The sequence below is a fragment of the Cuculus canorus genome, chromosome 4 (genome assembly GCF_017976375.1).
Source record: "Cuculus canorus isolate bCucCan1 chromosome 4, bCucCan1.pri, whole genome shotgun sequence".
NCBI lineage: Eukaryota > Metazoa > Chordata > Aves > Cuculiformes > Cuculidae > Cuculus > Cuculus canorus.
In genome coordinates this window covers 24,705,314-24,730,823 of record NC_071404.1, presented here as the reverse complement: position 1 = coordinate 24,730,823, position 25,510 = coordinate 24,705,314, and the positions used below count along the sequence as shown (strand labels likewise).

Below are 25,510 nucleotides of genomic sequence, written 5' to 3'. Positions count from 1 at the left end.
TCACCAGACCAGATGCCATTTCCCCTGCAAGCTTCATCTACTAATTCTGCCAGAACTGATGGTGCAGCTGAACATCAGACCCTACACCAACCATTACCCTGCACGCCCAAAATGCAGTGTTCCTTTGAGGATGTTCCACTGTCTTACCAGGAATGCCAGAGGGGACAAATTATGGACAAGTTAGAAAAATCAGATGCCCCAATCTTCCATTCTGCTCCTCATCCTCCTGCTGTTTCTGTTTAATCAATGTGTAAAAGACAGAGGACAGGGGTTCTATTTCCTTTCATCTTTGTTTTCTTACTTGAGTACAGGAATACACAATCTCAACCCACTATCTCAATCTACCCCGTTACCTTTTTTTTTTTTGCATCTCCTCTGCTTCTTCATAAATGCAGGAAAGCAGGACATTATGTGCTGATGGGCAAGGAAAGAAGAAAAGAGGAACCTTCGCAATATCAGGGTTTGGGGGCAGTGGGTAAGTTTCCTGCTTAATTTCTCATCTCAGCTCTTGCCACATTGAAACTTATCACAGAAATCTCAGAGACCCGGATGCATGCTGTTTTGCTTGATGTGTCAGCAGCATTTCCTACTCTGGTCTCACAAACTTTTATGTATTATTACAGGTCTTAGGCATCCAGGGACCCAGCATCACAGATAATGAAGAAGCAGAGCAAATGAAACAAGGGAACATCTACTATTGAGACATACTTCATAGACTCACAGAATAGTTAGGGTTGGAAGGGACCTTAACGATCATCCAGTTCCAACCTCCCTGTGACGGGCAGGGACACATCCCACCAGATCAAGCTGTCCAAGGCCCCATCCAACCTGGCCTTGAACACTTCCAAGGTGGGGGCATCCACACCTTTCCTGGGCAACCTATTCCAGTGTATCACCACTCTCATTGTGAAGAAATTCCTCCTTATGTCTAGCCTAAATCTCTCCCTCTCCAATTTATAGCCATTGCCTCTAGTCCTCCTATCACTACACACCTTTGTAAAAAGTCCCTCAGCATTTGGACTATCTTAAAAGCTAAACTTGTCAATTTAACTCTTTAATAATAGATCTTTGCTTTCATGTCCCTCCCCACTCCCTTAAGGATGGTCTTGAAATCCCTCCCCACCTCAGTTCTAGATGATAAGGCATGAATTGGATTTGGAAGTCTCAAAATACTTCCAGGGACAAAAATAAGATGACAACCCCCAACATTTTAAAAGATGTGTAATATTGCCTTTGGATTTCATGAACATAAAGTTGCTTTAATCAGAAAAGAAATAGATTAATAGACTTTCCTGCCACAAGGTCAAGTGGAAAGAGACTGGTGATCAATCTATCTCAGTGCCTTAAGAAGTTCTACTTTCCTTTTGAGAATCGGTTCAGATTTACAGCTTGTCAAATGTTTTATCATATTTAAAATGCATGAAAAAAGTCTAAAATACTGTAATTTATTTTAAGCCTTTAATTTGTTCATAGCTTTTATTTTCAGAAGGAAAGGACGGTGGAAGTTGATACGTGCATAAATTTCAGGCAATGTGACAAAGCTGATTGCACTGAAGTCAACATTGAGATTCCCTTTACAGATATTGCTACATTCAGTAGTCCCTAGAGTCCTGTTTTGGAGTATGGACTGAATTATTCAAGGTACCAAAAAAACACGTATCAATAAAAAAAACCCCAAACTGTCTCAAATTTGGTTTAGTATAACAGGAATGCAAACAGAAAAGTGAAAGGTGTGAACAGCACTTTCTGCACAAACTGATAAACTAATAACCTATCTTTTTAGCTTTCTACTCTAAAGGACTAAGATTTGATTAACAGCATATTCTGTTTCCTCAGTACTCTTATTATTATTTTATTTTAAAGGTAACTTTCTATGCCACACAGATGGACCTCCATATCAATGATTCAGATGCTGCCTTTGATGCTGCACAGCCAAGAAAAACTGATGTGACACCCACAGAATGCAGGGACTACTCCCTTCCTGTATCCTCCGATGAGAACTCTAAAGCCTGCAAGGTAAAAGCAGGCACCCAGTGTTCTCTGTTTACCATCTTAACTAACAAGGCAACATGCTATTTACTCGGCATGGAATGGCAAGTCTGTTTCTTCATGAATAATGTGCTAAATTTGACCTGTGCTTGATCTGGCAACTAGTCATTCTCCATGGAATACCAGAAGTAATTCTAGCAAAAAGGTTTCTTAACCCAAGGGGCTGTTAGAGCTACAGTGATATCCAAAACAAGTACTGAAAAATGCAGAAACCCCGTGCATTAAAGTCAACTGGTAAGTTCCAAATAACCCTCTCAGGCTCTGCAAGTGCAGGCAACAGCATGCAATGAAATGGGAACTTCTGCTCTAAGTTAGACGCAGAGTTATGCAGCAAGTCCCAGAAGCATTACAGTATGACAGGCTTTGAGATGGGGGTATGTATTGAACAAATTATACTTAGTCCATTTGAGGCAACAAAGGTGCTGTATGTAGATATATCATCGTAATATGTTCATGGTATTAAAAGGCAGTTTAGTACACTTAGTATCTCTAACTTGGAATATGATGTATAGCCCCACAGCAAACAGCTCTTCAACAAATTCTTTGTTTATTTGGTCCAAAATCCACAAGAAAAATAATCACTATTTCTGAAACATTTGCCCCAGGTTTGTCAAAGTCTCACACCATGAGCTTTCAGTACTTGTTGTTAACAGAAGAATTTGCTTTGCAACTCTAAATCTAGGTAGAGATGCACAGTATTATAAGATTACACACACATAAAAGAAATATATGTCCCCACAAACCAGGCTACATTTCAGAAATCAGGATATTACTTATAATATTTAATTAAAACAAGTTTTCATTGAAATACATTTGCAGTCAACCTTTAGTTCATAAAGCTTTTAGTTCAACTATTGTGGTTTTTTGGTCCTTAAAGAGTAAAGACACTTTCTTCCAAAATAAGATACTAGATCCAAGAGTGCCCAGAATAACTCTTAATAAAAGCAGAAGTCTTTTTAGTCTGAGTTTTCAGATGTTTGGTCCTAAAAATCCATGCTTCTTAAATAATGCTCTTCTAATGCTCCAAAAACCAATTAAGGTAGTAATCTTGCTATTTTATTCAGTCTTTCGTTGGAGATTATTTTTTTCTGGTTGAAAAAAGTGTTTTTCAAGAGCGTGGACCAATTCATCTAGTTCCTTCTTCAGCTGCTCAACATCGCTGAGAAACACAAATACGAAAACTGTAACAGTGGAGAAACTAAAAAGGACATTTTCATTCTGAGGAATTTTTAAGTCTATTGCATTGTTTTAGACAAACATTTTCTATTAATACTAAAAGCATATACACTTGATTTCTTATGGTAATGCACTGATGTTCACTTCCAACTGACGTGCATGAGGGCACTTAACACTATGGAGAAACATAAACCTACAATATTATCTATAACAGAACAGCCAGTTTGAGTTCAGAAGACCTTCTGTTACTAAATTTATATGATGAGAAATGTAACTTTTATACTTGTAACAGTATTCTCAGATTAATTTTCATCTATGAGAAAATGTTATTTTCACTACAGAAGTTAATAACTACTTATCTTTAAGACTTTATGATTTCCAAGACTATCAGTCAAGGATATAATTACTAAACACGAAAGTGTTTAAAATATATAACTATACATAAAGTGTTGGAATATAAGTTTTAAACAACTATGTATGTAAAAAGTGAGTGAAGATATCTACTGTCATTTAAGGCAGAATGTTTTTCTTGATTTTTTTTTATTGAATGTGAAACCAAGTTCAAAGAAATTCTGGTGACAGCAAGAATGTGTCAATAAGTTTTGCAGGATTGAAGCTTTATGCAAATATAATTGCTAAAATATTGATTCTGGTAATACTATTTGATCACAGAGTGCCCCTTACTCACTAAAACAGTAGAAAAAAGCCACAAAGCTCCTATTACATAGCATTTACTACTGTAAGTGACAATACCTGTTTCCAGGGGGTGCACAAAGTTCAGAATAGTATTTGATCTTTGGTTCCGTCCCACTGGTTCTCATTGTGGCCACTCCTCCATTAGCAAAAGTGAATGTTATCATTTGGCTACTTTTACTAGTGGGAAGTATCTAGAAATAGCAAGAATTATTTTAGAAGCATGTAAGTGACTATACTGAATGAATTCAAGACAAAACCTATGGCTTGATATTATATTATATAACTAAAGGATCAGTTAAAGTTGAGCCTTGTTCTATACATTACTGCTAGGCAGTTCATTTAAAGTCTAGTCAACAACTTTACTACAAATAGAAATTGCCCTGTGAAGGCATTTCCAGGAGGAAAAGAAACATGGATTGTGGAAAACTAAAGAACCCAAAGGCACATCTCAGTAGACAGTTTTAACTTAAAACAAGATAATGAAAGATTGCTGTAGCAAGACAGTGAGCTCTTCCTACCTCCTTTTACAGACTGTCACCTTGGAGAGAAAAACCACCACAAAGCCAAACAAAAAAACCCAACCCTCCCTCCTCTTCCCCAGCCTTCATTTCCTCCCACCAAGGCAACAACAACCATGTTCAATCTTACTTATGTTAGGACTCAGGATGTAACAAAACATTTAGAGTGTTTCTCCATATTCATACATATATGATTTATATATAATTTTAAAAACAGACTTACAGCCTTTTGATCTGGCTGGCTGCTGTCATACCCAGTTGTGAGATCCCTGATTCCAGACACTTTAAATCTACCACAAGATTTTGGGTATGTGTTTTTTCCATCAAAATTTCTAAGGTTGTCAAAAAGCTGTTGAATAACTTTAGGATCATGGCAGATGAAATATGAAGCTTTGGTAATATGGAAGCCGTATCTGCGAAGACACAATATATATGAATTGAAGAAGGAATGTTCTTCTCCGAGTTGTACACCATACACATTATATAACCTTCTATAAAGCAAGAATCTATACTCCTGGTCACCCAGTTGTAGCATCAGTTCACTACCTCACAATTTTAAGAAGGCCTAAATAGCTCAATTGTTCCATTTTCCGTACTTCAAAGAAATTTCTGTATGGACACCTTTTCCTTTTAATGATTTAAAATGAAAATGTTTACAGCTAAATCAGAATGAAAAAAAGATGTCATTATTGCCTTGAAGAGTTCTAACAACCATAGGAAGAGAACAGGCTACATCTAAATAGCTTCCTTGGCTGGATTCCAGCTGACCTTTTCTGAGTAAAACAAATTCCAGACAGTCTTTTCCAATCACATTTCAGAAGCTGCTCTCTAATTAATGCCTTTCTACTAAACCCAACTGTTCTGAGCGTTGTCTCTTTACCTTTTCCATTTCCTCCAGGTAATATAATGCAGAATCTGCATTAAAGACCAATGACCTGCTAACACTGACTTTTCAAGACAGCATCTTGTCCAAAAACATACAAGCCTCCACTGGTCGTTTAAATGAGCTCTTACTAAAGAGCACTTGATAAACTGTGCTCGATGCCAGGGAGAATCTGAAGGGCACCCGTCTTTCTTTAAGCACTAGGATGTTCACGCTAGAAACCTGAAAGGCTCCCTAAATACGGTCATGTTTATACCAAAATGGACATCTTGAAGATGACAAGTTTTTAAATCAGTCTTGAGAATCCAGCAAGACAATTTACAAAACCTATCCTGTATTTGAAAGAAATGATGAGCCTGCTAGGATTGTGTCCTTTTCCTGATCTGCATTTACTTCTTTGAGAACAGGTTTCCCTTCTATACCTCCAAAGTAGAGTTTCTTCCGCTTCAAGAGCAATTCCCAAGACAAATCTGACAAAGCATAAAGAGGTAAGGAGAAGTCTGCAACTCTATACCAGCCACAAGCAAAAAAAACCCATGCATACACAAAACAACCCCCTAGAATAAAACAAGAAGCCCACCTCCAGTTCTAGTTATCAAGCATAAAATAAATAACAGCTTTGTATCCTTCCCTGTATCTGTAGCTTTTCTACAAACAGCAAATATATGCAGTGACATCTTACTTTGAGGTGCATCTACAGACTGCTTTTATGCTAAACAATCTCTGACTTTGAGAGTTCTCTTCAGTGGCTATGTACACGGCAGCACTGTGGTACAGCTGAGTTCTGCTCAGTTAAATATTCTGTTTCTGAAGGAAATATGCATCAGATGTTTAAAAAGTGCAGGCTAGAGAAGGACAATTCTTTGAATATACACTTTCAGATACTAGTAATTAAGGGAATTCTCATGTCAGATGCTGTATTTGCAGTTCTAGGCATGAATCTCTCTTCCATGCATTTATATTACTGTTTACTTCTGCCATGTACAGTAACTGATAAACCCCACAATTTATTTTTGCTTTTGCTGCTTGATTCCTTCTTAAACAGTGGATGAAAAAAGCATGGCTAGCACTGCATGCAAATGAGAGATCTGGGAACTGGCAAACAAGCAGTACCAAGGCTGAAGTTTTCCATGTGTCTCTTTGCAGGTTCCACCACTTCTTCATTAGTGTCTATGGAACATGAAGAGGTGCAGAGTATCTGCCAGCCTGTGTTGCTCCCTCCTTTAAAACAAACAACGCAAAATCCCCACAAAAAAAACTTCCCCACCCCATGAAACTAACAGCTATCTTTGATTTCTGCAGGCCTTTGAACACATTAAACAAGAACAAAAGAAAAGTAGTGCCTTACATTAAAAGCTCTCAGAGGAATACCCAGCTGTATATAGCCAACAGTTATGGCCAAACAATCACAGCACTTCTGCATAATCAGTTCAAATCTCAGTATTCAGGAGACGAAAGAGAAAGAACAACCAACATATACTATTCATCAAAAAAAAGACAAACCAATATAATAAAAACCCTACCTTCACAGCCAACCAGAATTAATTTAATCACAAGTAGCCCTGCAAGCAGGACAGAAGCAAGTTGGCTTCCATAAGCAGTGTTAATATGCCAAAGCTACTTGGACCCATTCAGTCATCAACGTTTTTGTGTGTCTGGCACATTTAAGCAGCAGGAGGCACTACGATCTCTACCATACAGCAACAGTACTGGCCAAAACACAGGCCAGTCTTCTGTAAAAGGACCCAAAAGCAGAAGCAAACAAAAATACCTCAAAAATCTCATTAACTAATGGTATATTAGTTAATACTATTAATTTTAAAATACCTTAAAACAGTACAAAACCAAAGCATAAATATATTCACGCTGATGAGGCAGAAGATTCTAGAAGACTACTACACAGAATTGTGTTAATAGTACAATAACTCAGTTTTTATTTCTTCATATACTATAGGTTGCTATTGAGTCCCTGTTAACTTCAGTATGTGGAATGGAGAAAATCTGAAAATTAAACAGTTATAATCAAACTCACTCATCATAGACAGCTTTCAGCTGCTGAGACAAAGACAAATTCCTGGTTGCCAAAAAGCTAGCCATCTCTGCAGTTATAACAGCAGCGCTGACACCATCTTTATCCAGAACAGCAGGACAGCACATATACCCTAAACAAAGAAAATAATATATATTTGGTATATTTTTATGAGGAAATAAGATATAATGGGAGGAGGCATAATAAAACCAATGTATTTTAAAGAAGAAATGCACGTTACCACAGTACAGACATTTTAGAGTTAAACCAAAAGTGGAAAAATTTTATCTTCGAATCAGTGTTAATTTTTATAAGCAAGGTATTTAATGGAATTTCAAGAAAGAGACAGATTTGTATCATATCAGTGCCAGATGCTCCTGAGTACTTTTGGAGCTCTCATGGAAAAGAAATGCCATGCTGCAGGAACAACGCAAGTATAGCATTTTGCCTCAAATGTGATTACTCTTACGTGATTGCATATGGTAAACACTGATAAATTATGCAGTAAATTAGCCACATTTTCTCTGGTGTTCAGGTACTGATATACTCAAGAAATATCATTATAGCTCTACAATTTCCTTCTTGCAAATTCATAGCTTTTATTCATTGCTGTCCAGTTTACAAGCATAACTTGGGGGAGTTTTTACTTTATTCACATTTAAAATGAGTTTAAAATTGTCAGCTAAACATACTCAACTTGAAGTCTGAAAACTGTGTTTGGTTTTTTAAAATAGTTTGTGTAGAATTCGCAGTCCAACTCTACATAGCCATGCTACCGAAGGTATATACACCTAGCTAAGCAGAGGTAAAAAGGATTAAAACTACTAGTATCAATCATCCAAATGATGATTACATTACTCACTGGAAATACACCGACTGTGTATTTCCATTTTTATGTTACGCTGCCATCCTGTTTCTTACCTATAGCCTCCTCAAATGCAAAAAGAACAGCTTTTCCTTGGTCCATGAGCTGTTTCGCACGGTTGCCCATCCACTTGAAACCTGTCAGTGTTTCCTACAGCAGTGAGAATTAAAAAAAGACACTAAAAATAAAAGCAATGTTTTATAAAGATATGATGCTGTGTAGGTAAGCAAACGAAAGAGCACAGAATAAAACGTAACAGCTTACCTCAAAGTGAAAACCTTCCTTTAGTGCAATTGCTCTCAGGATTTTGGAAGAAACAGTGCTGGATAACATGTAGACATCTTTAACAGCACGAGTATCCCTATTGTTATTTTTCCAGCATGTGAAGATCCACCAGCCTAAAAGAGCTCCCAGCTCATTTCCAGAAAACACTTTCCATTCACCACTGGATGAAGGGGGTGAAGAAGTAGAAAGTATGTCAATTCAAAGGATAATTCTGGAAAAAAACCTATCTACTGGCTCTTTCATTATGAATACTAGCAAATAAAACCACTGCATCTGAGTTCCAAGTGACAGAAACAACATCAGGTGTTGCATTACAAGCAAATAAAAAATTCCTCCCCCAAGGAATTCTGAAGTGGTTACCTTCTTCCTCTATCATATCTACCAGCTTTTGAGTTTATGCAACAATGAAACAGTAACATTTCCAGCATATTTTAAAACAAAAATATTCAGCAGATAAATTATAAAACCAAAGATTAAGACAAGCACAGAGATATGAAAATACAGTTCTCAAGAGATCAGTATTTTTAGTTGACTCTGTGACAAACACCTTTTATTTAATCACAAATACACCAAGTGGTCATTGAGGAAGACAGGAAAAAAAAATCTCAAACAGGTAAAAAAAGATTAACATTCATGTGCTGCTAGAACAAGAAAAAATGAAGGAAAAGGGAATGACAGACGTCAAAACTGCCAAAAAATTTCCCAGTCACAAAGCAGGACGAAGACACTGACAAACTGACAAAACTCGAGACCTACAGAAACAGTACCTGTTGTGAAAGGGAAGCAGACTCAGCCTCCTGCATTTACTGGTGCCAACAGGCACAAAGCAAGGCACAGCGACAACTTAGTGTAAGAGCGCTGAGAAAGTATGCTCTAGCAGGAGTTTCTGTCAAAGAAGAAGTACAGATACTGTAGGAGCCTATATTAATATTCCATTAGTGTATGAACAGCTACAGCAGAAGTCTGAGAGGAGGACGCAGGACTGAAAGTTAGGAGACAGCTACGACTGGCTAAACAATTAGCAGAGGTATCAAAATGAGAGCACCATGCTCTCAGTGGTGATAGAGACAATAAACTATCACCCCTTCTTCAAGTCTCTGATAGCGACAAGTTTTTAGACAAAACCAAAGAGTGTTTTTTGATCTTGTTTTAACCTATGATAAATAGCACAAACTGAAGCTTTTTATGCTTTTTTCCTCAAAGCTGAATTTCCAAATGAGGCTGGCACAAGCGAAATATATTAAAATAAGGATATTCCCGCTAACACTGCCAATTAGCACATTCTTCTTCTAAAGGCAGAGAAACCTCCTTAATTCATACCATGAAGCTAATGAGTCTAAAAAAGCTCCAAAATCCCAAAGAAAACATTGCCACGTTGGAAGCTGGCTACAAGGCCAAACGAGATCTTCTGATGAGCAAAGTGGGTATTTGCACTGTCTCTTTTTACTGGGTTTCTAGAACTTGCATACTGATACAGGTTCAAATAACTGTGTCACCCACTATGACAGAGGACATCTAACAGGTGCCCATCTCACCATACCTTGGGTACCAAGGACTGCTGCCATGCTTTTATATCACTCTTCTGACTCTCGCACACAGGGAATTAATTTACAATACTTCTGCTCCTGGCCCAGCAGTAGCATTTTGTTCTACTCCTCTTTAAGCTGAGAACCTTAAAGTTTACTGGTGTTAAAGATTTATGTTCTCTTACTGCTTAGATTAGTTTCTGCTTTATCAAGGTAGATAAAAGAAAAACACTACTATTTGTAGATACACCAAATACAGTACTTCAGCTTATTTTCATTCATTTCAGAAATGCAAATAATTGTGTGAGTACAGGATATCAGGGGTCATGAAATAAGGAGCTGGCAATATTGGGTCAGAACTATAGGTTACACATGCCATACGTATGAAAAATTTACGAGAAGCCCCTGTTTGAGCAAGTTTATCTTTTGTGATCCCATTCTTTGATAGGCTATACATAGATAAATAATGCATGTATAGCTGGTCCTTAAAGGAGAGCGTACAAATGCCTGTACCGAGAAGTATCAAACACTGACAAAGCTTAAGGTGAAATGCAGGTATGCAACATTATGCATAGATGTGGGGAACTCAGCAAGAGTGGCTCAAATCATCTAACGATTAATAAAATGTCTGGCTTAATAGTATTTGAGAAAGAAGGAACTCATATTAAAGAATAGGGATGTTCCCTATTTCCAAGATTTACAGGGAACTAGACAGCTTACAGGGAACTAGACAGGTTCTCCTGAATATTCACACTGTTATTCAATAAACATAATATGAAAGAATATTTATCAGTCTTCTGTGAAAAATTTCTAACTGAAAACCTACCTTTAAAAAGGTATAGCACAGTCACAGCAATTCACATGCTTCTGTGCATACCTCAAGTAGAACAAGCATCAAGTATTTATTCAGGCTTCTGTACAGTGTCTAATATTAATTATTATGCCATCTACTGATCCACTATGGCTTACTTCATACAGTGCTCCCACATTTTAGTGTGTTTTCAGTTCAAAAACAACTAATGTGACTATTCCATCTTCTATGCAACACAGGTTGCAAGACTCCCCCCAAATAAGCGCAGCTTTTAAGTAAAAGATGTAAATGATTTGCATTTTTTTATTATCATACCTCTCTTGTTTCTCTGCTACTGCAAGTCGATCAGCATCAGGATCATTTGCTAAAATGATTTTTGCCCCATCTTTTTCAGCCAAAGCAAAAGACAATGTCTGGGAAAGTGGTAAGCAAAACCAAATGAGTGTTAATACTACCAAAGAATATTTTCACTTTCTTTATAGATCTTAAATATGTTTCCCAATTTATTTAATCTCAAACATCCAAAATCATGACGAGTCTCTACAAAAAAGTAAACTTCAAGCCTGGCAGCATTAAAGCATAGGCGGGATATTTAACTTCACCAATGCCATTCCAATTCTGCAACTACTCAGGTTCAACAGGATCCTTCAATAACAAAGTGTAGCACAAATACTTGTAGCAGAAACTCTAATCACCTGTCAGAATTTCCCCCACTCCCTCCCCCTGTGTCTTATCAGAAGAATTTAGTCCTTGTATGTCAGATGTAAATTGCAGAAATTTTCCAAAACCAACTGTGAAGATTTTTTTATTATTATTATTATATTGTTTCATTTTTCAGAAGGAACTGTATAACTTATTCTATGTGTAGATGCTGTTCATTGTGTTAAAGCGCAGAAAAAAGTGGTTTGAAGTTATACCTAATTATTACCTGACTGGTTCAAAGAGAGTTACAAAATTCAATGACAGGATACCACCTAACTCTTTACTAAATGCAAGGCTACAGAAAACAAGAAACAAAATAGACCTCCAACCCATATTTATAGCCATGACTACCGGCTGAAAGGAAACGCTTTGAAACACACTGCAACTATTAAAAAAAACATCTATTTACCAGAACACCTTTGCCTTCTTCAGGATTTGGATACTTCACTGTGGGAAATTCTGGATCAGGATCCTTCTGCTCCGGAACAGCAAAAGGAGGGCTAAGGTCAAATGCCTTAAAGGCCAACTGCACAAATTTATGACCTACACCATGCACAGAAGTATGAACAAACTTCAGGTTTGTTTCCTTGTTTATATTCCTGAAATAAAACAGATTAACAGTAAAGGTGGATATAGAAAAACGTTCTGCACAAAACTGACTACATTTGGAAACAAATGACTACATAGCTGTTAAAATTATAAATGAGAGGAGGTAAAATTTTAAAGGTAATGGCTTGAAAATTGCCTTAGCTTCATTTTTCAGCAGTGAGAGTCACTCTTGATATCTAACGAACTTGTATGTGCAAATCAATGGAATAAGAAAGGCAGAACACTCTATGCACCCCAAAAGAGGCAAGTGGAAAACAAATACCACTGACTAATAAGATTCTTCCTTCCCAACTCTGGCATTGAAACCATCTCCAAAGACTGTGAACACAGCGAAACAACAGCAGCAGTGTGCCTTATTTGAGCACACTCATTTTTCTGAAGTACATTTTTCTGAAGTCCATTACTGAAAGTGTAGAACATACCTAAAGATATGTAAACTCCTAGGGGGACGCGTAACTCCTACCCTAAAAAAAGCAGCATAGCTTATCACATAGCCCCCACTCTTTAGTAATTCTGACTTTGTTTTTAGTTAAGAGTTAAACACGGTTACTGGTGGTTAAAATCCTAATGTAAATAAGCAGATCTAACAGGCTGCTGCTCATTGATTCTCCTTGTCAATCACAAAGAGAAACAACCACTTGATTTTGGTTTTACTGGGCAAGTAACAGGAATAGGCTTGCACAAGGTGTCCAAGGCCACCAGGAGCACACACAAGGCTAGAATGAGAGAGCAAGACCTCCTTCTTCCAGAATTGGCTTTGCAGTCCAGTTCACCTTCTCTCTTAGAATCCCACTTAAAGACCATCAGTGTCATCTCATTCCCAGCTGCACAAGACAGCCCCGCTCTTGCTGTGGCATTTGGCTGACATGTGGTCATGTGAATACAGGGAGATGATGTAGTCAGAAACTAATGACTCACTTTGCTAGGTTAAGATTTCTGTTAGACCAGCTTTATGAACCGGCTCACTACATCACTAACTGCCGCTGCTACCACAAAAGACGACAAGAAGGCACAGTCAGAACTCATGGCGGCCGTGACTTTCACCAATTTAAACTGCCTCGCTGACATCCTAGGTGTAAAATCCTGTATTCTTAAACAGAGTTAACACCAGTTACCTGTGAAAGCACTGTTTCTGTATGTCTTTGAAATACTCCTTACTAACTGTGGCATATGGATCATGAAGTAGCAGGCTGTTGTCAATCAGTTTGTCATCCCAAGCCTGAGGCCATGGCTCTTGGTTCTCCTCAATAGCCTGAGAAATTCCTTTGTCATGAGGGGAAATGATCTGAGCACCATTTTCCCAGTAAACCTAAATAATAGAGTAAATTACAATAAATTAGGCTGAAGTGTACCCAAGAGTACTCTTCTGTTCACATTATCAGTGTTTCCTCTCATATCCCATTTTTGTACTATTAAAAAAGCTGTCTAATTTTACGAGAAGCCAACAAAATCCATAACGAAACGCAAAGCAAGACCCAGCTCATTTAATGAGAAGATTCAAGTATCAGCTTGTCTGCCAGCCTTGGGATTGATAACTCACCCATGTCATTTCATATAATTTTTTTCCAGATTTTTAGGTATAGTCATTATATCTAGAAGAATTCTTAAGAGGAAAAAAAGTATTGAAAATTGAAACATATTTACCACAAAAAAAAAAAAAAAAGGAGAAAGGCACAAACACTTTGCAGCACCCTACAGCAGCAGTGCTGCTACAACAGCAAGCATAAATCCAACTACGTTCCAAGAAGTTCATTACTTATAGTCTTCTCCTTTTTGTTGATTGTTTACACATTCAGGAAGAGGTGTACTTATTATGTTTCACTTTTTGACAGTTGTTTGCAGTTGTTGCCATCACTGAAACTTGGTGGGATGAATCCCATGACTGAAGTGTGGCTATTGATGGCTACAGGCTGTTCAGAAGGGAGAGACCAGGAAGGAGGGGTGGAGGCATTGCCCTCTATATCACAAAACGGATAGAGTGTGAAGAGCGGTCCTTGAAGAGTAGCCACAAACAGGATGAAAGCTTGTGGGTCAGAATAAAAGACCGAGGCAGCAAAAGGAACCTTGTGGTTGGTATCCACTACAGGGCACCTGATCAAGGAGAGCCTACTGATGAAGCCTTCTTCCTCCAGCTACAGGAGCCCTCATGCTCACAAGCTCTCATGGGACGCAATACTGGACCTGATGATCACCAATACAAGTAAGTTCCATAGTGACATCAAGATCGGAGACAGCCTGGGCTGCAGTGATCATGCACTGGTGAAGTTCAAGGTCCTGAGGGATATGGGACAGGCGAGGAGTATAGCCAGGACCCTAAACTTCAGGAAAGCAGACTTCCAGCTCTTCAAGGAGATGCTCGGTAGGACCCCCTGGGACATAGTCCTCAGAGACAAGGGAGCCCAACAGAGCTGGCAAATATTTAAGGATGCTTTCCATAAAGTGCAAGAGTGCTCAGTCCCCAGATGCAGGAAACCAGGCAGGGAAGGGAAGAGACCAGCATGGCTGAGTCCAGACCTGCTGGTCAAACCGAAGAGGGAACTGCACAGGCAGTGCAAGCAGGGACAGGGAACCTGGGAAGAGCACAGGGACACTGCCCGGTTGTGTAAGGATGGAGTCAGAAAGGTCAGGGTACAGCTGAACATGAACTTGGCAAGGGAAGTGAAGACTTACAGAAGGGCTTCTACAGGTATATTAGTCAGAAAAAGAAGGTTAAAGAAAGCGTATCCCCACTGCTTGATGAAAATGGTGACCTCATATCAACAGACGAGAAGGTTGAGATACTCAACTTTTTTGCCTCAGTCTTCACTGACATCTGCTATCATCACCCTTCCTGCATCAATGGAAAACAACATAGGGGCTGAGGGGCAAAGCCCCTCCCACTGTATGGGAGGATCATATTTGTGACCACCTGAGGAAACTGAACATATATAAGTCTACAGGACCTGATGAGATGCTTCCCAGAGTCCTGAGGGAATTGGCTGATGAGGTTGCCAAGCCACTCATAATGATATTTGAAAAGCCATGGCAGTCAGGAGAAGTCCCTGGTGACTGGAAGAAGGGTAACATTATCCCCTTTTTTACAAAGGGTAGAAAAGACGACTCTGGGAACTACCAGCTGTCAGTCTCACCTCTGTGCCTGGGAAGATCATGGAAGAGATCCTCCTAGAAGCTATGCTAAAGCACATGGAGAACAGGGAGGTGATTAGTGGCAGCCAGCATGGCTTCACCAAGGGCAAGTCCTGTATGACCAACCTAGTGCCTTTCTCTGATGCGGTAACCACATCAGTGACCATGGGAAAAACAACTGATGCGATCTATCTGGACTTCTGTAAAGTCTTTGACACGGTCTCTCAAAACATCCTTCTCTCTAAATTGGAGAGATATGGATTTGATAGGTGGACTGTTCGGTGGATAAGAAACTGGTTGGATGGTCGTATTCAGGGAGTAGTGGTCAATGGCTCAATGTCCAGATGGAGATCTGTCACAAGTAGTGTCCCTCAGGTGTCCGTACTGGGACCAGTGGTGTTTAATATCTTCATCAATGATACAGACAGTGAGATTGAGTGCGTCCTCAGCAAGTTTGCAGTTGACACCAAACTAAGTGGTGCGGTTGCCACACCAGAAGGATGAGATGTCATCCAGAAGGACCTGGACAAGCTGGAGAAGTGGACCTATGTGATGAGATTCAACAAGACCCAAGAGTAAGGTCCTGCATCTGGGTCAGGGCAATCCACGGTTTCAATATAGTGATGCAATTGAGAGCAGCCCTGCAGAGGGAGACTTGCAGTGCTGATTAATGAGGAACTCAACATCAGCCGGCAATGCACGCTCACAGCCCAGAAGGCCAACTGTATCCTGGGCTGCATCAAAAGAAGCATGACCAGCAGGTGGAGGAGGTGATTCTGCCCCTGTATACCATTCTTGTGAGACCCCATCTGGAGTATTGTGTCCAGTTCTGGAATCCTCAATATAAGAAGGATATGGAACTGTTGGAATGGGTTCAGAGGGATAAAAAAATGATCAGAGGGCTGGAGCACCTCCCACACGAGGACAGGCTGAGAGGAATGGGGTAGTTCAGCCTGGAGAAGAGAAGGCTCCAAGCAGACCTTATAGCGACCTTCCAGTACCTGAAGGGGCTACATGAAAGCTGGGGAGGGACTTTTACAAAGGGAAGATTTAGACTAGACATAGGAAGGAAATTCTTCCAATGAGGGTGGTGAGGCTCTGGAACAGGTTGCCAAGGGAAGTTGTGGATGCCCCACCCCTAGAGGTGTTCAAGGCCATGTTGGATGGGGCCTTGGGCAGCCTGTTCTAGCGGGAGGTGTCCCCGCCTATGGCAGGGTCGTTGGAATTGGATGATCGTTAACATCCCTTCCAACTCAAACATCTCTACAATTCCATGATTCCTTATACTGAATGGTTCACAGACCACAAGTTTAAGGAAACATACCTAACAGCACTTGGGCTACATACACATGTAGTCTAAATAACAAAACATTAAGAAAAATGAAGCTGATGAAAAAAGTAATTGATAAAACATCCAAACAAGCTAACAAGATCAATACATGAACTATTTAAAAAAAAAAAAAAAGCAATTTTAAACAGATATGAAGTTCTGGAGGAAGAGGCAGGAATGAATCACCCCTGCTAATGCCTTGTTATCCCAAGTCCTCCCAACTTCCAGTTTTGTATTTTGGAAACTGTCTACGACTAGTCTAGCTATGGGATGTCTGGCAGACAGGCAGCTCAGGCATGTTTTTTTCAGTGGGAGATTTCGGTAGTAGAAAAAAGTCACACTGATAACTGTGTCACGTAGCAAGAGAGAAACATATTAAAACAAATGAAAGGAATTTATTGAAAACATTTTGTACCAACAACTCAGCAGGTTTCACATATTCTTAATTCTCTGTTTTTGTAAAACCAGAGAGATCTTTTCAAATCGTGAATTGGAATAATGATTAATGCTTTTGAAAAGAGGTCAGTTACTATTTTAAAGTCTCCCAAAGTATGCAATGGTATTAGTTATTCCTGCTTTTTACAGTGAAGATTTTAATTATGTTATTAGTATAAGATGCTACTAGCTTTAAACACATACATGTAGAAGAGGTCAACCTATCAATTAATTTGGTTTAGAACATGATAGGAACTATACACAATAGCAGAAGTGTCTCTGCATGGAAAAAAAATATATTTGAGAAAAGCCAGAAAATAGATTGTATAGAAATACCTTGTAACCATTATCTTGTTTTGGATTATGAGATGCTGTGACCATAATTCCAGCACAAAGCTTCAGATAAGTTACTGTGTATGGCTGTAACAAAACAAAGATATCTGAAGTGGAATGTGCAAAATATTATATATTATTTATTCCCATACATACGCAATACTTCCATACTGCTGAAGAAAAAGAAAGCCAGGATGTAATACCTATGGACTGACTCTGTAAAGCACAAGACCCCACGTTGACACAACTTTAGCCCTTGCTTTTTCCTGGGCATTTTCCCTTTTATTTGTTTCTATTACTGTTGTTTCAGACACTTTGTGGATCTCTAGAGCAGTGTTTTTATAGAGGAAACAGAATGGATGTGTTGCTTACCATAGAATGACTTGAGATACCTGAGATCTTTAAGGGTGCAAAGTCTGTTGGCGTAATAGCAGAAGTCTGCATAGGGTAGAAAATTACAACTGGCACAGTCTCATTCGTACCATCTCTTGAGAGCAGCACATGGAGAAACTACTCCACCGTGGTTCAGAAAAGAAGTGTTCTGGAGAGGGCTCTTATGAATTAGACCCAAGTTAAAAATAAAGCATTTTTTGTGACCACAGATCCAGTTTGAGTTTACTTCTGGCTCTTTATTTAATAGCAAACACCATCAACTGTGGTGCTGCAACACTGCTTTAAGATGTACTATGAAGAATTTGACTCTAAATCTACCAAAATTTGTATCAGTACAAGAATGCTACATACAAAGTCTTCAGCCTGCTATGTTCTGGTTGCAGCACTAACCAGAGCAACCGGCATTGCGAGAAACTGTTGCTTTTAGTGCAAAGGTAGGGCTTGCTTTATTGCTCTAGAGCACTGACACCTAGTGATCAAACGGTAAAAATGCCGACACGTTCAAGAACTCTCCAGGCACAACATCCCTACTCTCCAACCACCTGCTATTTCAAAAGGCCACCAAAAGAGAAAAAGTAAAAAACAATCAAACCAACTAAAAATCAAAAAACTAAACATATGTGTGTTACAGACTCAACAGCAATCTAGAAATGATAAGATGTCTTCTACAAATTTCTGCCTGAAAGCAGGAATGAATAGAAACGCATCCTTCTGTCACTAATATTACACTAAGAGGCTTCTTTCTTTAGCTGTGGACGCTGTAAACTAGATATAACTAAGTAACTGTAGGACTAACTACAGGTAGAGCTTAAAAAGTTAGAATTGGTTTGTCTCATTTTCCTTAATGTAATAATAACACAAGATATCTGACAGAATTTGTTCGTATATACAAAGATAAAATAGAGAAGCCTACCACAAAAGGAGTTGGTGTTATATCAGAGAACAGATACACTGGAACTCCTTGACTGATGAAAGTATTAGCAGCAAGTCTTGCAAACCTGAACAGGATGAAAAGATGCCCAGGACATACATTATATTCATTTTCTCACTGATTAGTTTCCTAGAAGTCACAGCTTCCTTCCCAACTCAAGAAAAAAGAAAAAAACAAATAAAACATCACATAAATAAACCCCAAGTTATTACACAGACCCAATTTAAACATGTTCCCTCACTATTCCCAAGAGACAAAGCACAACTCTGAGAACTACTTTGGCATTAACAGAATATAAAAATACTATAAATCCCTCATCTTAATTCACTCTACAGAAAGAGAAAATACTCTTGAAGCAGAGACATAGAACTGTAATGGAACAAATAAGACATCTACAAAATACTTTAAACCTAAAAAGTACCTTTTGCTACTCCCTCCGGTGGAAAAATGGGCACGAGCATCAAAACCAATCACAACTCCTCTTTTCCTCAGGTCACTGAAATTCTTCTCCAGGTATCTGCAAAATCCCTAAAGACAACAACAAATCTACCTCTTTACCCACTCAATATTTAATTTAGCACTGCGTTAAGACGATTGCTAAGATGTTAACATCTTAGAAAGGTGAGAGCACACAACATCTCACTGAACTGGATTAAGGTTCACTTTATCTAGGGAAACCTTGAAAACAATACAGTGAAGTTGGACTACATTTAAGCACTTTTCCAAAAATCAGAATCAATTCCAGAACGAAACAGTTACCACGATTAGCCCAAACTGCACAGTTCCAGAAACACTTTAGCTGTGTTAGGTCTCAAATGAGGAAGAGAACAACTGCCCAATATTTCATTTTTGTAACCGAAAGCTCTCATTTTTTTAACCGAACCTCACCCTTAATAAAGACAGTTGTTTAGGATATGATATGCCACCACTCCAATCTGCAGTAATTTAAAGTTTTGGGATAATTTAAAGTTTTGGGGGTTTTAAGCATTCAAAAGTAGATCTTTTGTAAGTCTATGTGTACATACAGCTTCACTGCACTTATTTAAATTTATGTTGAAGACATACAAAGCTCAGCCAAATGCTGGCTACCTTTGGGGGTTTTTTTGTAGTTGTTACATCAGGACTAACAGATCCACTTGAGCTTAACTGTAGCTGTGTATGAATTCAACTGCAAATCTAACATGGAAAATAACTTATCTTAAGGGCTTAACAGCTCGTCTCTGCATGTTTTCAGAGATCAGCACTCAGCTAATAATTATCATTTAAAGGACTTCTAAAAACTAGAAGAATGGCAAAAAAACTTGTACTTCCATGTAATACTTATTTGTTTCTCATAAATTAGACTCTTTCATTCCTACATATACAACCAGGTAAGTGGGATAAAATGCTGAACACAGTACCTGGGTTGTCTGGATAATAGTCAAATCATTCATGTGGGAAATCCCTGCTCCCATGGCAGCTCTGAGCCCTGCTGTGCCAAACTCCATCCGCGAGCCAAAGTATTTCTGCAGTTCTCCGGCATTTCCTTCAGCAACCAGTTGCTTCACTATTGCAGAAGTTTTGGGATTCTGTAGATAGGAAAGTCAGAGAGTCTGGAAAAGCATTTCCTTGGTTTTGATATCCTTAAGCTTCTTAACAGAATTGATTTTCTCTCCCACTCTCTGTACTGGGTTACCGAAGTATCAGAACATCACACACCACTTCAAGGACACCTGAACTCCTGCTATATCTTCCTAATTTTAAGTCAGTACAATCTCAAATATAACTTATTTCAGCTTTATCTCCTTAGGTGAATGTACTGCCTTGATGGCAGTGTACATATCACATTTTCGGAAGTGAAAAGATTTCCAAGATGTCTCGTTTAATATTTTCTTGTTTTAAAAACAAACCAAACCAAAAACAAACAAAAAGCACCTTTATAGTTCAGAGAATTTTTATCATCACCGGAACTACTCTAAACAATAAGAAAGTAAGTTAAGCTGATGATTAAGAAATATTTGTTACTTCCATAGCGCTATAAGTAGAGTTTATTAAAAAATAATCATAACTTTGTCCCAAGACTGCTAACAGCAGAGCCAGCAGCAGCAAAACTAAGCAGACAGGTCAGAAAAGAAAGATGACAATTTGCAAGTAAAAATAAGCACAGCCCTTAGGATCAAAGCCTAACAACTACAGCTGAATTCTTGAATACAATGACTGTGCAGAGTCGCAATGGAAAGGTCGTGTCAGATTGCTTGCAAACAGTGAGGAGTTCCCAAGTCGCACTATATTTCTTGGTGTATTGCTTCCCTTGATTCTTTATTGTCATCAGTTCTCTTTACTTACAGACGTAGGAACTAGTAGAGTCCTGTATGCCACAAAATTTCAATCTTAGTAACACAGAATTTCTGAAGTTTAATAATTGATTTCTTGAAAACTAATGAGCCAGCAGGACAGATGGCACACTCCAGCCCCTAAGCAACAGGGTTATGTGGAGAGGTAGCATCTGCTGCAGGTTACTCTCTGCATGATTACACACACTTTACACTTCTGTACAAAGATTATAATTTCCAAATAGACATAAGCTTTGATTTCTGGTCAGCCAAATGACCTCATAAAAGTCACAGACTTCAGTGTTTCTTGGCTGACCTAAACATGCTTACAGCAAGCGGAGGTTTAACATCCGAGGCAAATACATTTTTTCTGTAGCTCCAGAAAACGCAACAGAACATGCATGGTAGCAGGCATGTGAGTAAGCTTGCGTACAAAGTGTAAGCACATTGCACACCAAACTCAGATCATGGTCTGGGTGCCCTAATCTTTGACCTGTGCACCTGCTGCTACAGGACAAACACAATAGTATAAGTACTCAAAAAGCTGAAGAACCCTTGGTGCTAATGAGCAAGCCATATAACGCCAAAGAAACTAATTAAAAAAAAAAACAAACCAATAATCAAGAAGTCAATAAGCAATTAAGTTCCCCAGAATCACTGATTTCCAATTTAGGAAGTACTAATTTACCAGTCCAAGAACATTGGAACATACACCTCCTTCTAGGACTCCCAAGATAATTCTGTATTATTATAGAGTAATTACATTGTATGATTATTATTGCATACTAACACAGAATTACATAGGTCAGCATAACTACTCTAAGTTTAGGCAGTTTAAAAGCTGGCCTGAACTTTTTGCTTCAGTACCCAGCCTATGTCTCATGGGTTAAGCCTGTACACAGCCTTTAGCACTAGGCTTTGTATACTGACTACTCACTTTTTTTTTTTTTTGTCCCCTGCACAAGCTTTGTTCCAATGGTACAAAGCCCATATCCATTTAAAATTTAATTGAAAATTACCATATTAAAACAAATGGTAAGATGACAGGCATCTCTCTAGGCAGATGCTGCACGTTTCTATAGGTGTTGGGCAGACCAGAAGCTCAAATTCTAACACAGAATGGTACCTTGACCTTAAGATCATACTGTAGCTCTCACAATCAAAGTGATTTTTGTTTGTTAGTGCTGGTATGGAATTTCCCAGGCTTGGTATCTACTGAGAAGCTATAGGTTTCCTCCAGTTTTTCAGGTCTGGCTAAATGGCCATACCTATTCGGGTGACTCCCTGAGTATTGGAGTTTCAGTCCACATGATTTGCTAGAGAAAACCCAACTGCATCAATTCAGTTGTTTGGGTTGTTCCCTTCCACCACACACACACGAACACTCTAAAAAGTGAGGGTAAAAGCCAGGCCCAAGTCTGTTTAACATAGCAGAAAGATTTTTCCTGAATTACTGTTATACTTGTTTATGCCTACATTCTCCTAAGAATCTTTTTTTGTTTGTTTGTTTGTTTTTTTTACTGTACACACAACTGTTTGTATTTTATTATTTTATTTCAGTTTTAGGAATGTTATGATGCTATTGCATACAGCTAAGGAAAAAAACTAAACTTTCTGTAAGCAGAAGAAAAGGCCAATATCAAATCCTCACGGTATCTTTTTTAAAGAAAGGCTCAATTGTGTCAGAAGGATGAAGGGCTGCTTTTATCCTGCCTCACTGGTTCTTTCAGTTTACACTTTTTCCTATTCTCCAACCAGACTGGAAGTGAGTATGAGAATACCAACTTCTGTGAATACAGTGGCAGGTGTTTTCATACAATCTTAATATGCAGTAGTGCAGTTTGCTTTAACATCGTTTGTAACACATGAGTTACTTAACTAAATCTAAAAGAAGGCCTCAATGAGGTTTCGTCAGTGCAGGAGGCCCCCAAGATTTTTAAAGTTGAGGTACACCTACAGACTGAACAGGTTGTATTTTCAAGAAGAACACAAGCTACCCCCTATCGATAATTTTATGAATGATAATAGAAAGAATGAAAAATATGGTACTTCCGTAACGAATTCATATAACCTGGTAACACGCTCAGTAATTATCATCTAGATAGAAACTTCCTGTTCAGTCAGCAGACAGACGGGCTTTCTCTTGCAAACTATCATTCTGTAAGAAACATGCAGCTTATCATCATTAAATATTAACCTATCTCTGCACGTCAAAAAGAAACTTTTTTATTTTTTTTACTATCAGAGTAAATGGACAAGGGTTATATTAGATTCGTCTATTACTCAATACAAACATGTAAAAGCCCCCTGAGAAGTGAAAATGCCTTACTGTTTTTGAGCAATCACCAATGGATATTGCACACCGATCAATTATTACTGAGTTAAAGGCACTATTGTTAAGAGCTAACCTTTCAAAAGAAAAGATACGGTAAGGGATGCTGATTTCCAGAGGGTTTCACAATAATTAACCAATTGAAAATAAAATGATTGCACAAATGATAGGAATATAACTAATGTTAGTCAAGGAAGCAAGGGAAATAAGGGGCCATTGAAAACTGGACTGCTCTCAAAACCAGTTAAACTGGGGAAGAAAACAAGACACAAAAGCTTATTGTCATTTGACATGATACAATAGCATTTCTGAAAGAAGGGCTGGTTTGGCACTGCATTTTCATTAACAAAAACAGCTGGCTAACTGATCAGTTAACAAGTTGAATGAGCTTTAATGAATAATCACTACAAACTTGAGGTACTTTTAATATTGTCCTTTGGAATGTAGAAATAATACAAAAAAAAATTTCTGTGTTTTCATTGACAATCCTGAAAAAGCAGAAAAGCCTTTACAAAAAAAATATCTAGGTTACACAATATATGGTGCTGAGCCCAGGACAGTCAATGAACTGCCCAAAGGGGACAACAGCCACTGTGTTCCAACACAGCCAAATGAACAAACTTTATACATGGACAAAAGATTACAAATCACAGGTACCAAATAGAGGCCTACATCCCAGTGGAAACTGCAGCAGCAAATACATAAGAGTTTCCAGACCATCACTATGGCAAGATATTTCTTAAGACGTGTGGAATATATAAATTCGCAGATGATGTTGCTTCTGCCTATAAGCTGTCAAGACCAAAACTGAAAACACAAAAGGTAAGTCTTAAGATGTCTAAGCACCTTAACAAGAAGCAAAATAACACATGCTGAAGCATTCTAAGCAATAACAGACAGGGAAAAAAAACATGAAATCAGGTAATATTGAAGTATCAGGAGTTATCATATGAACAGTGAGGGTCCCTAAGCACCCGATGACACTACCAGGAAAAGAGGGTGGATTCTACATTTCCCAATGGGTTTGAAGCAAGCCCACATGTCTTTTGGGAACAGTATTTCAGTAAATGAAAATGCAGAGATACCGGGAGGTTTTTAATAGAGAGGCAGACAACACAGCAACGTGTTCTTGCTCTTAATCACAGAATCACAGAATAGTTTGGGTTGGAAGGCACCTTAAAGATCGCCTAATTCCAACCCCCCTGCCATAGGCAGGGACACCCCGCTAGACCAGGCTGCCCAAGGCCCCATCCAGCCTGGTCTTGAACACCTCCAGGGATGGGGCACCACACCTTCCCTGGGCAACCTGTGCCAGTGCCTCACCACCCTCAGCGTGAAGACTTTCTTCCTAATGTCTAGTCTAAACCCTCCCCCTCCAGTTTAAAGCCATTCCCCCTCGTCCCGTCATTACACGCCCCTGTAAGGAGCCCCTGCCCCACTTTCCCGCAGCTCCCGGGCGCCGCCAGGTCTCTCCGCAGCCCGCTCCCCATCGCCTCCTTCCGCGAGTCCCCGCGCCACCGGGAGGCTCCGACAGCGCCGTCCCCCCCACCTTGTCCCACAGCAGCCACTGCTCGGCCGCGCGACGCAGCGCCGCATCCCCGCCGGAGCCCCGCGCCGCCATCCCGCCGCCTTCGCTGCCGCTGCCCCGCTCCTGCCCCGCCGCAACCTTCAACGCCGCCACTCTTCCCCGCTCCTGCTCCTCCGCCCCGCCGCCGCCCCGCCCGGCTCCAGGTCCTCCCGGCTCCCGCCCCCTGCAGCGCCACCGCCCCGCGCGCAGGGGCCGCCCCGCCCCGCTCCCACCCCTCTGCGGCGGCCCCGCCCCGCCCCGCCCGCAGGCGCCACAGTCCCGGCCCGGCGGGCTGCGCTCGGGGGTTGGGGACGTGCGCCGCGGGGAGCGGTGCGGGGAGGAGTTACTGTTACAAAAAGTGGACTGTTTTGATCTACGGTAAAGCAAAGTTTCATCTAAGCAGTTGTGTTGAGAGTTAGACAGAACGTCCCTCTGACAGCGTGTTTGCTTTAAAACGGTGTTTTCCAGATACTGTTTATTCTTCGAAGATGATAACGTCGTGTGTTCAGTGTGATCCGTGCTGAGCGGATGTCTCTGCTGTGATCACCTCTGCTGGGGGGCTTCTCCCCGTCTCAAATGTGAGATCAGGCAGAACTGGCTTC

General features: G+C 39.6%; 1 protein-coding gene across 1 annotated transcript; it reads right to left on the bottom strand.

The window, feature by feature from the left end:
* Nucleotides 1-2,810: 2,810 nt before the first annotated feature.
* On the bottom strand, nt 2,811-25,061 carry PGM2 (phosphoglucomutase 2). Its single transcript, XM_054065366.1, has 14 exons — nt 24,891-25,061; nt 20,098-20,265; nt 19,119-19,225; nt 18,680-18,764; nt 17,377-17,460; nt 13,265-13,458; nt 11,950-12,139; nt 11,154-11,251; nt 8,481-8,661; nt 8,273-8,366; nt 7,355-7,484; nt 4,663-4,852; nt 3,979-4,112; nt 2,811-3,208 (listed from the first exon to the last, which is right to left on the bottom strand). Exons 1-14 carry the CDS (start codon nt 24,960-24,962, stop codon nt 3,106-3,108), a joined length of 1,830 nt encoding a protein of 609 aa, XP_053921341.1. The 5' UTR covers nt 24,963-25,061; the 3' UTR covers nt 2,811-3,105.
* Nucleotides 25,062-25,510: the final 449 nt, after the last annotated feature.

Bases quoted from the DNA above. Each gene is read 5' to 3' on its own strand.
- PGM2 (XM_054065366.1), bottom strand. From the start codon at position 24,962: ATGGCGGCGCGGGGCTCCGGCGGGGATGCGGCGCTGCGTCGCGCGGCC. The intron at 12,140-13,264 runs GTAACTGGTGTT...GTTTTATTTCAG, and splicing joins CAGAAACAGTGCTTTCACAG to GAATATAAACAAGGAAACAA. The intron at 4,113-4,662 runs GTAAGTCTGTTT...TGCTATTTCTAG, and splicing joins GCCAGCCAGATCAAAAGGCT to ATACTTCCCACTAGTAAAAG.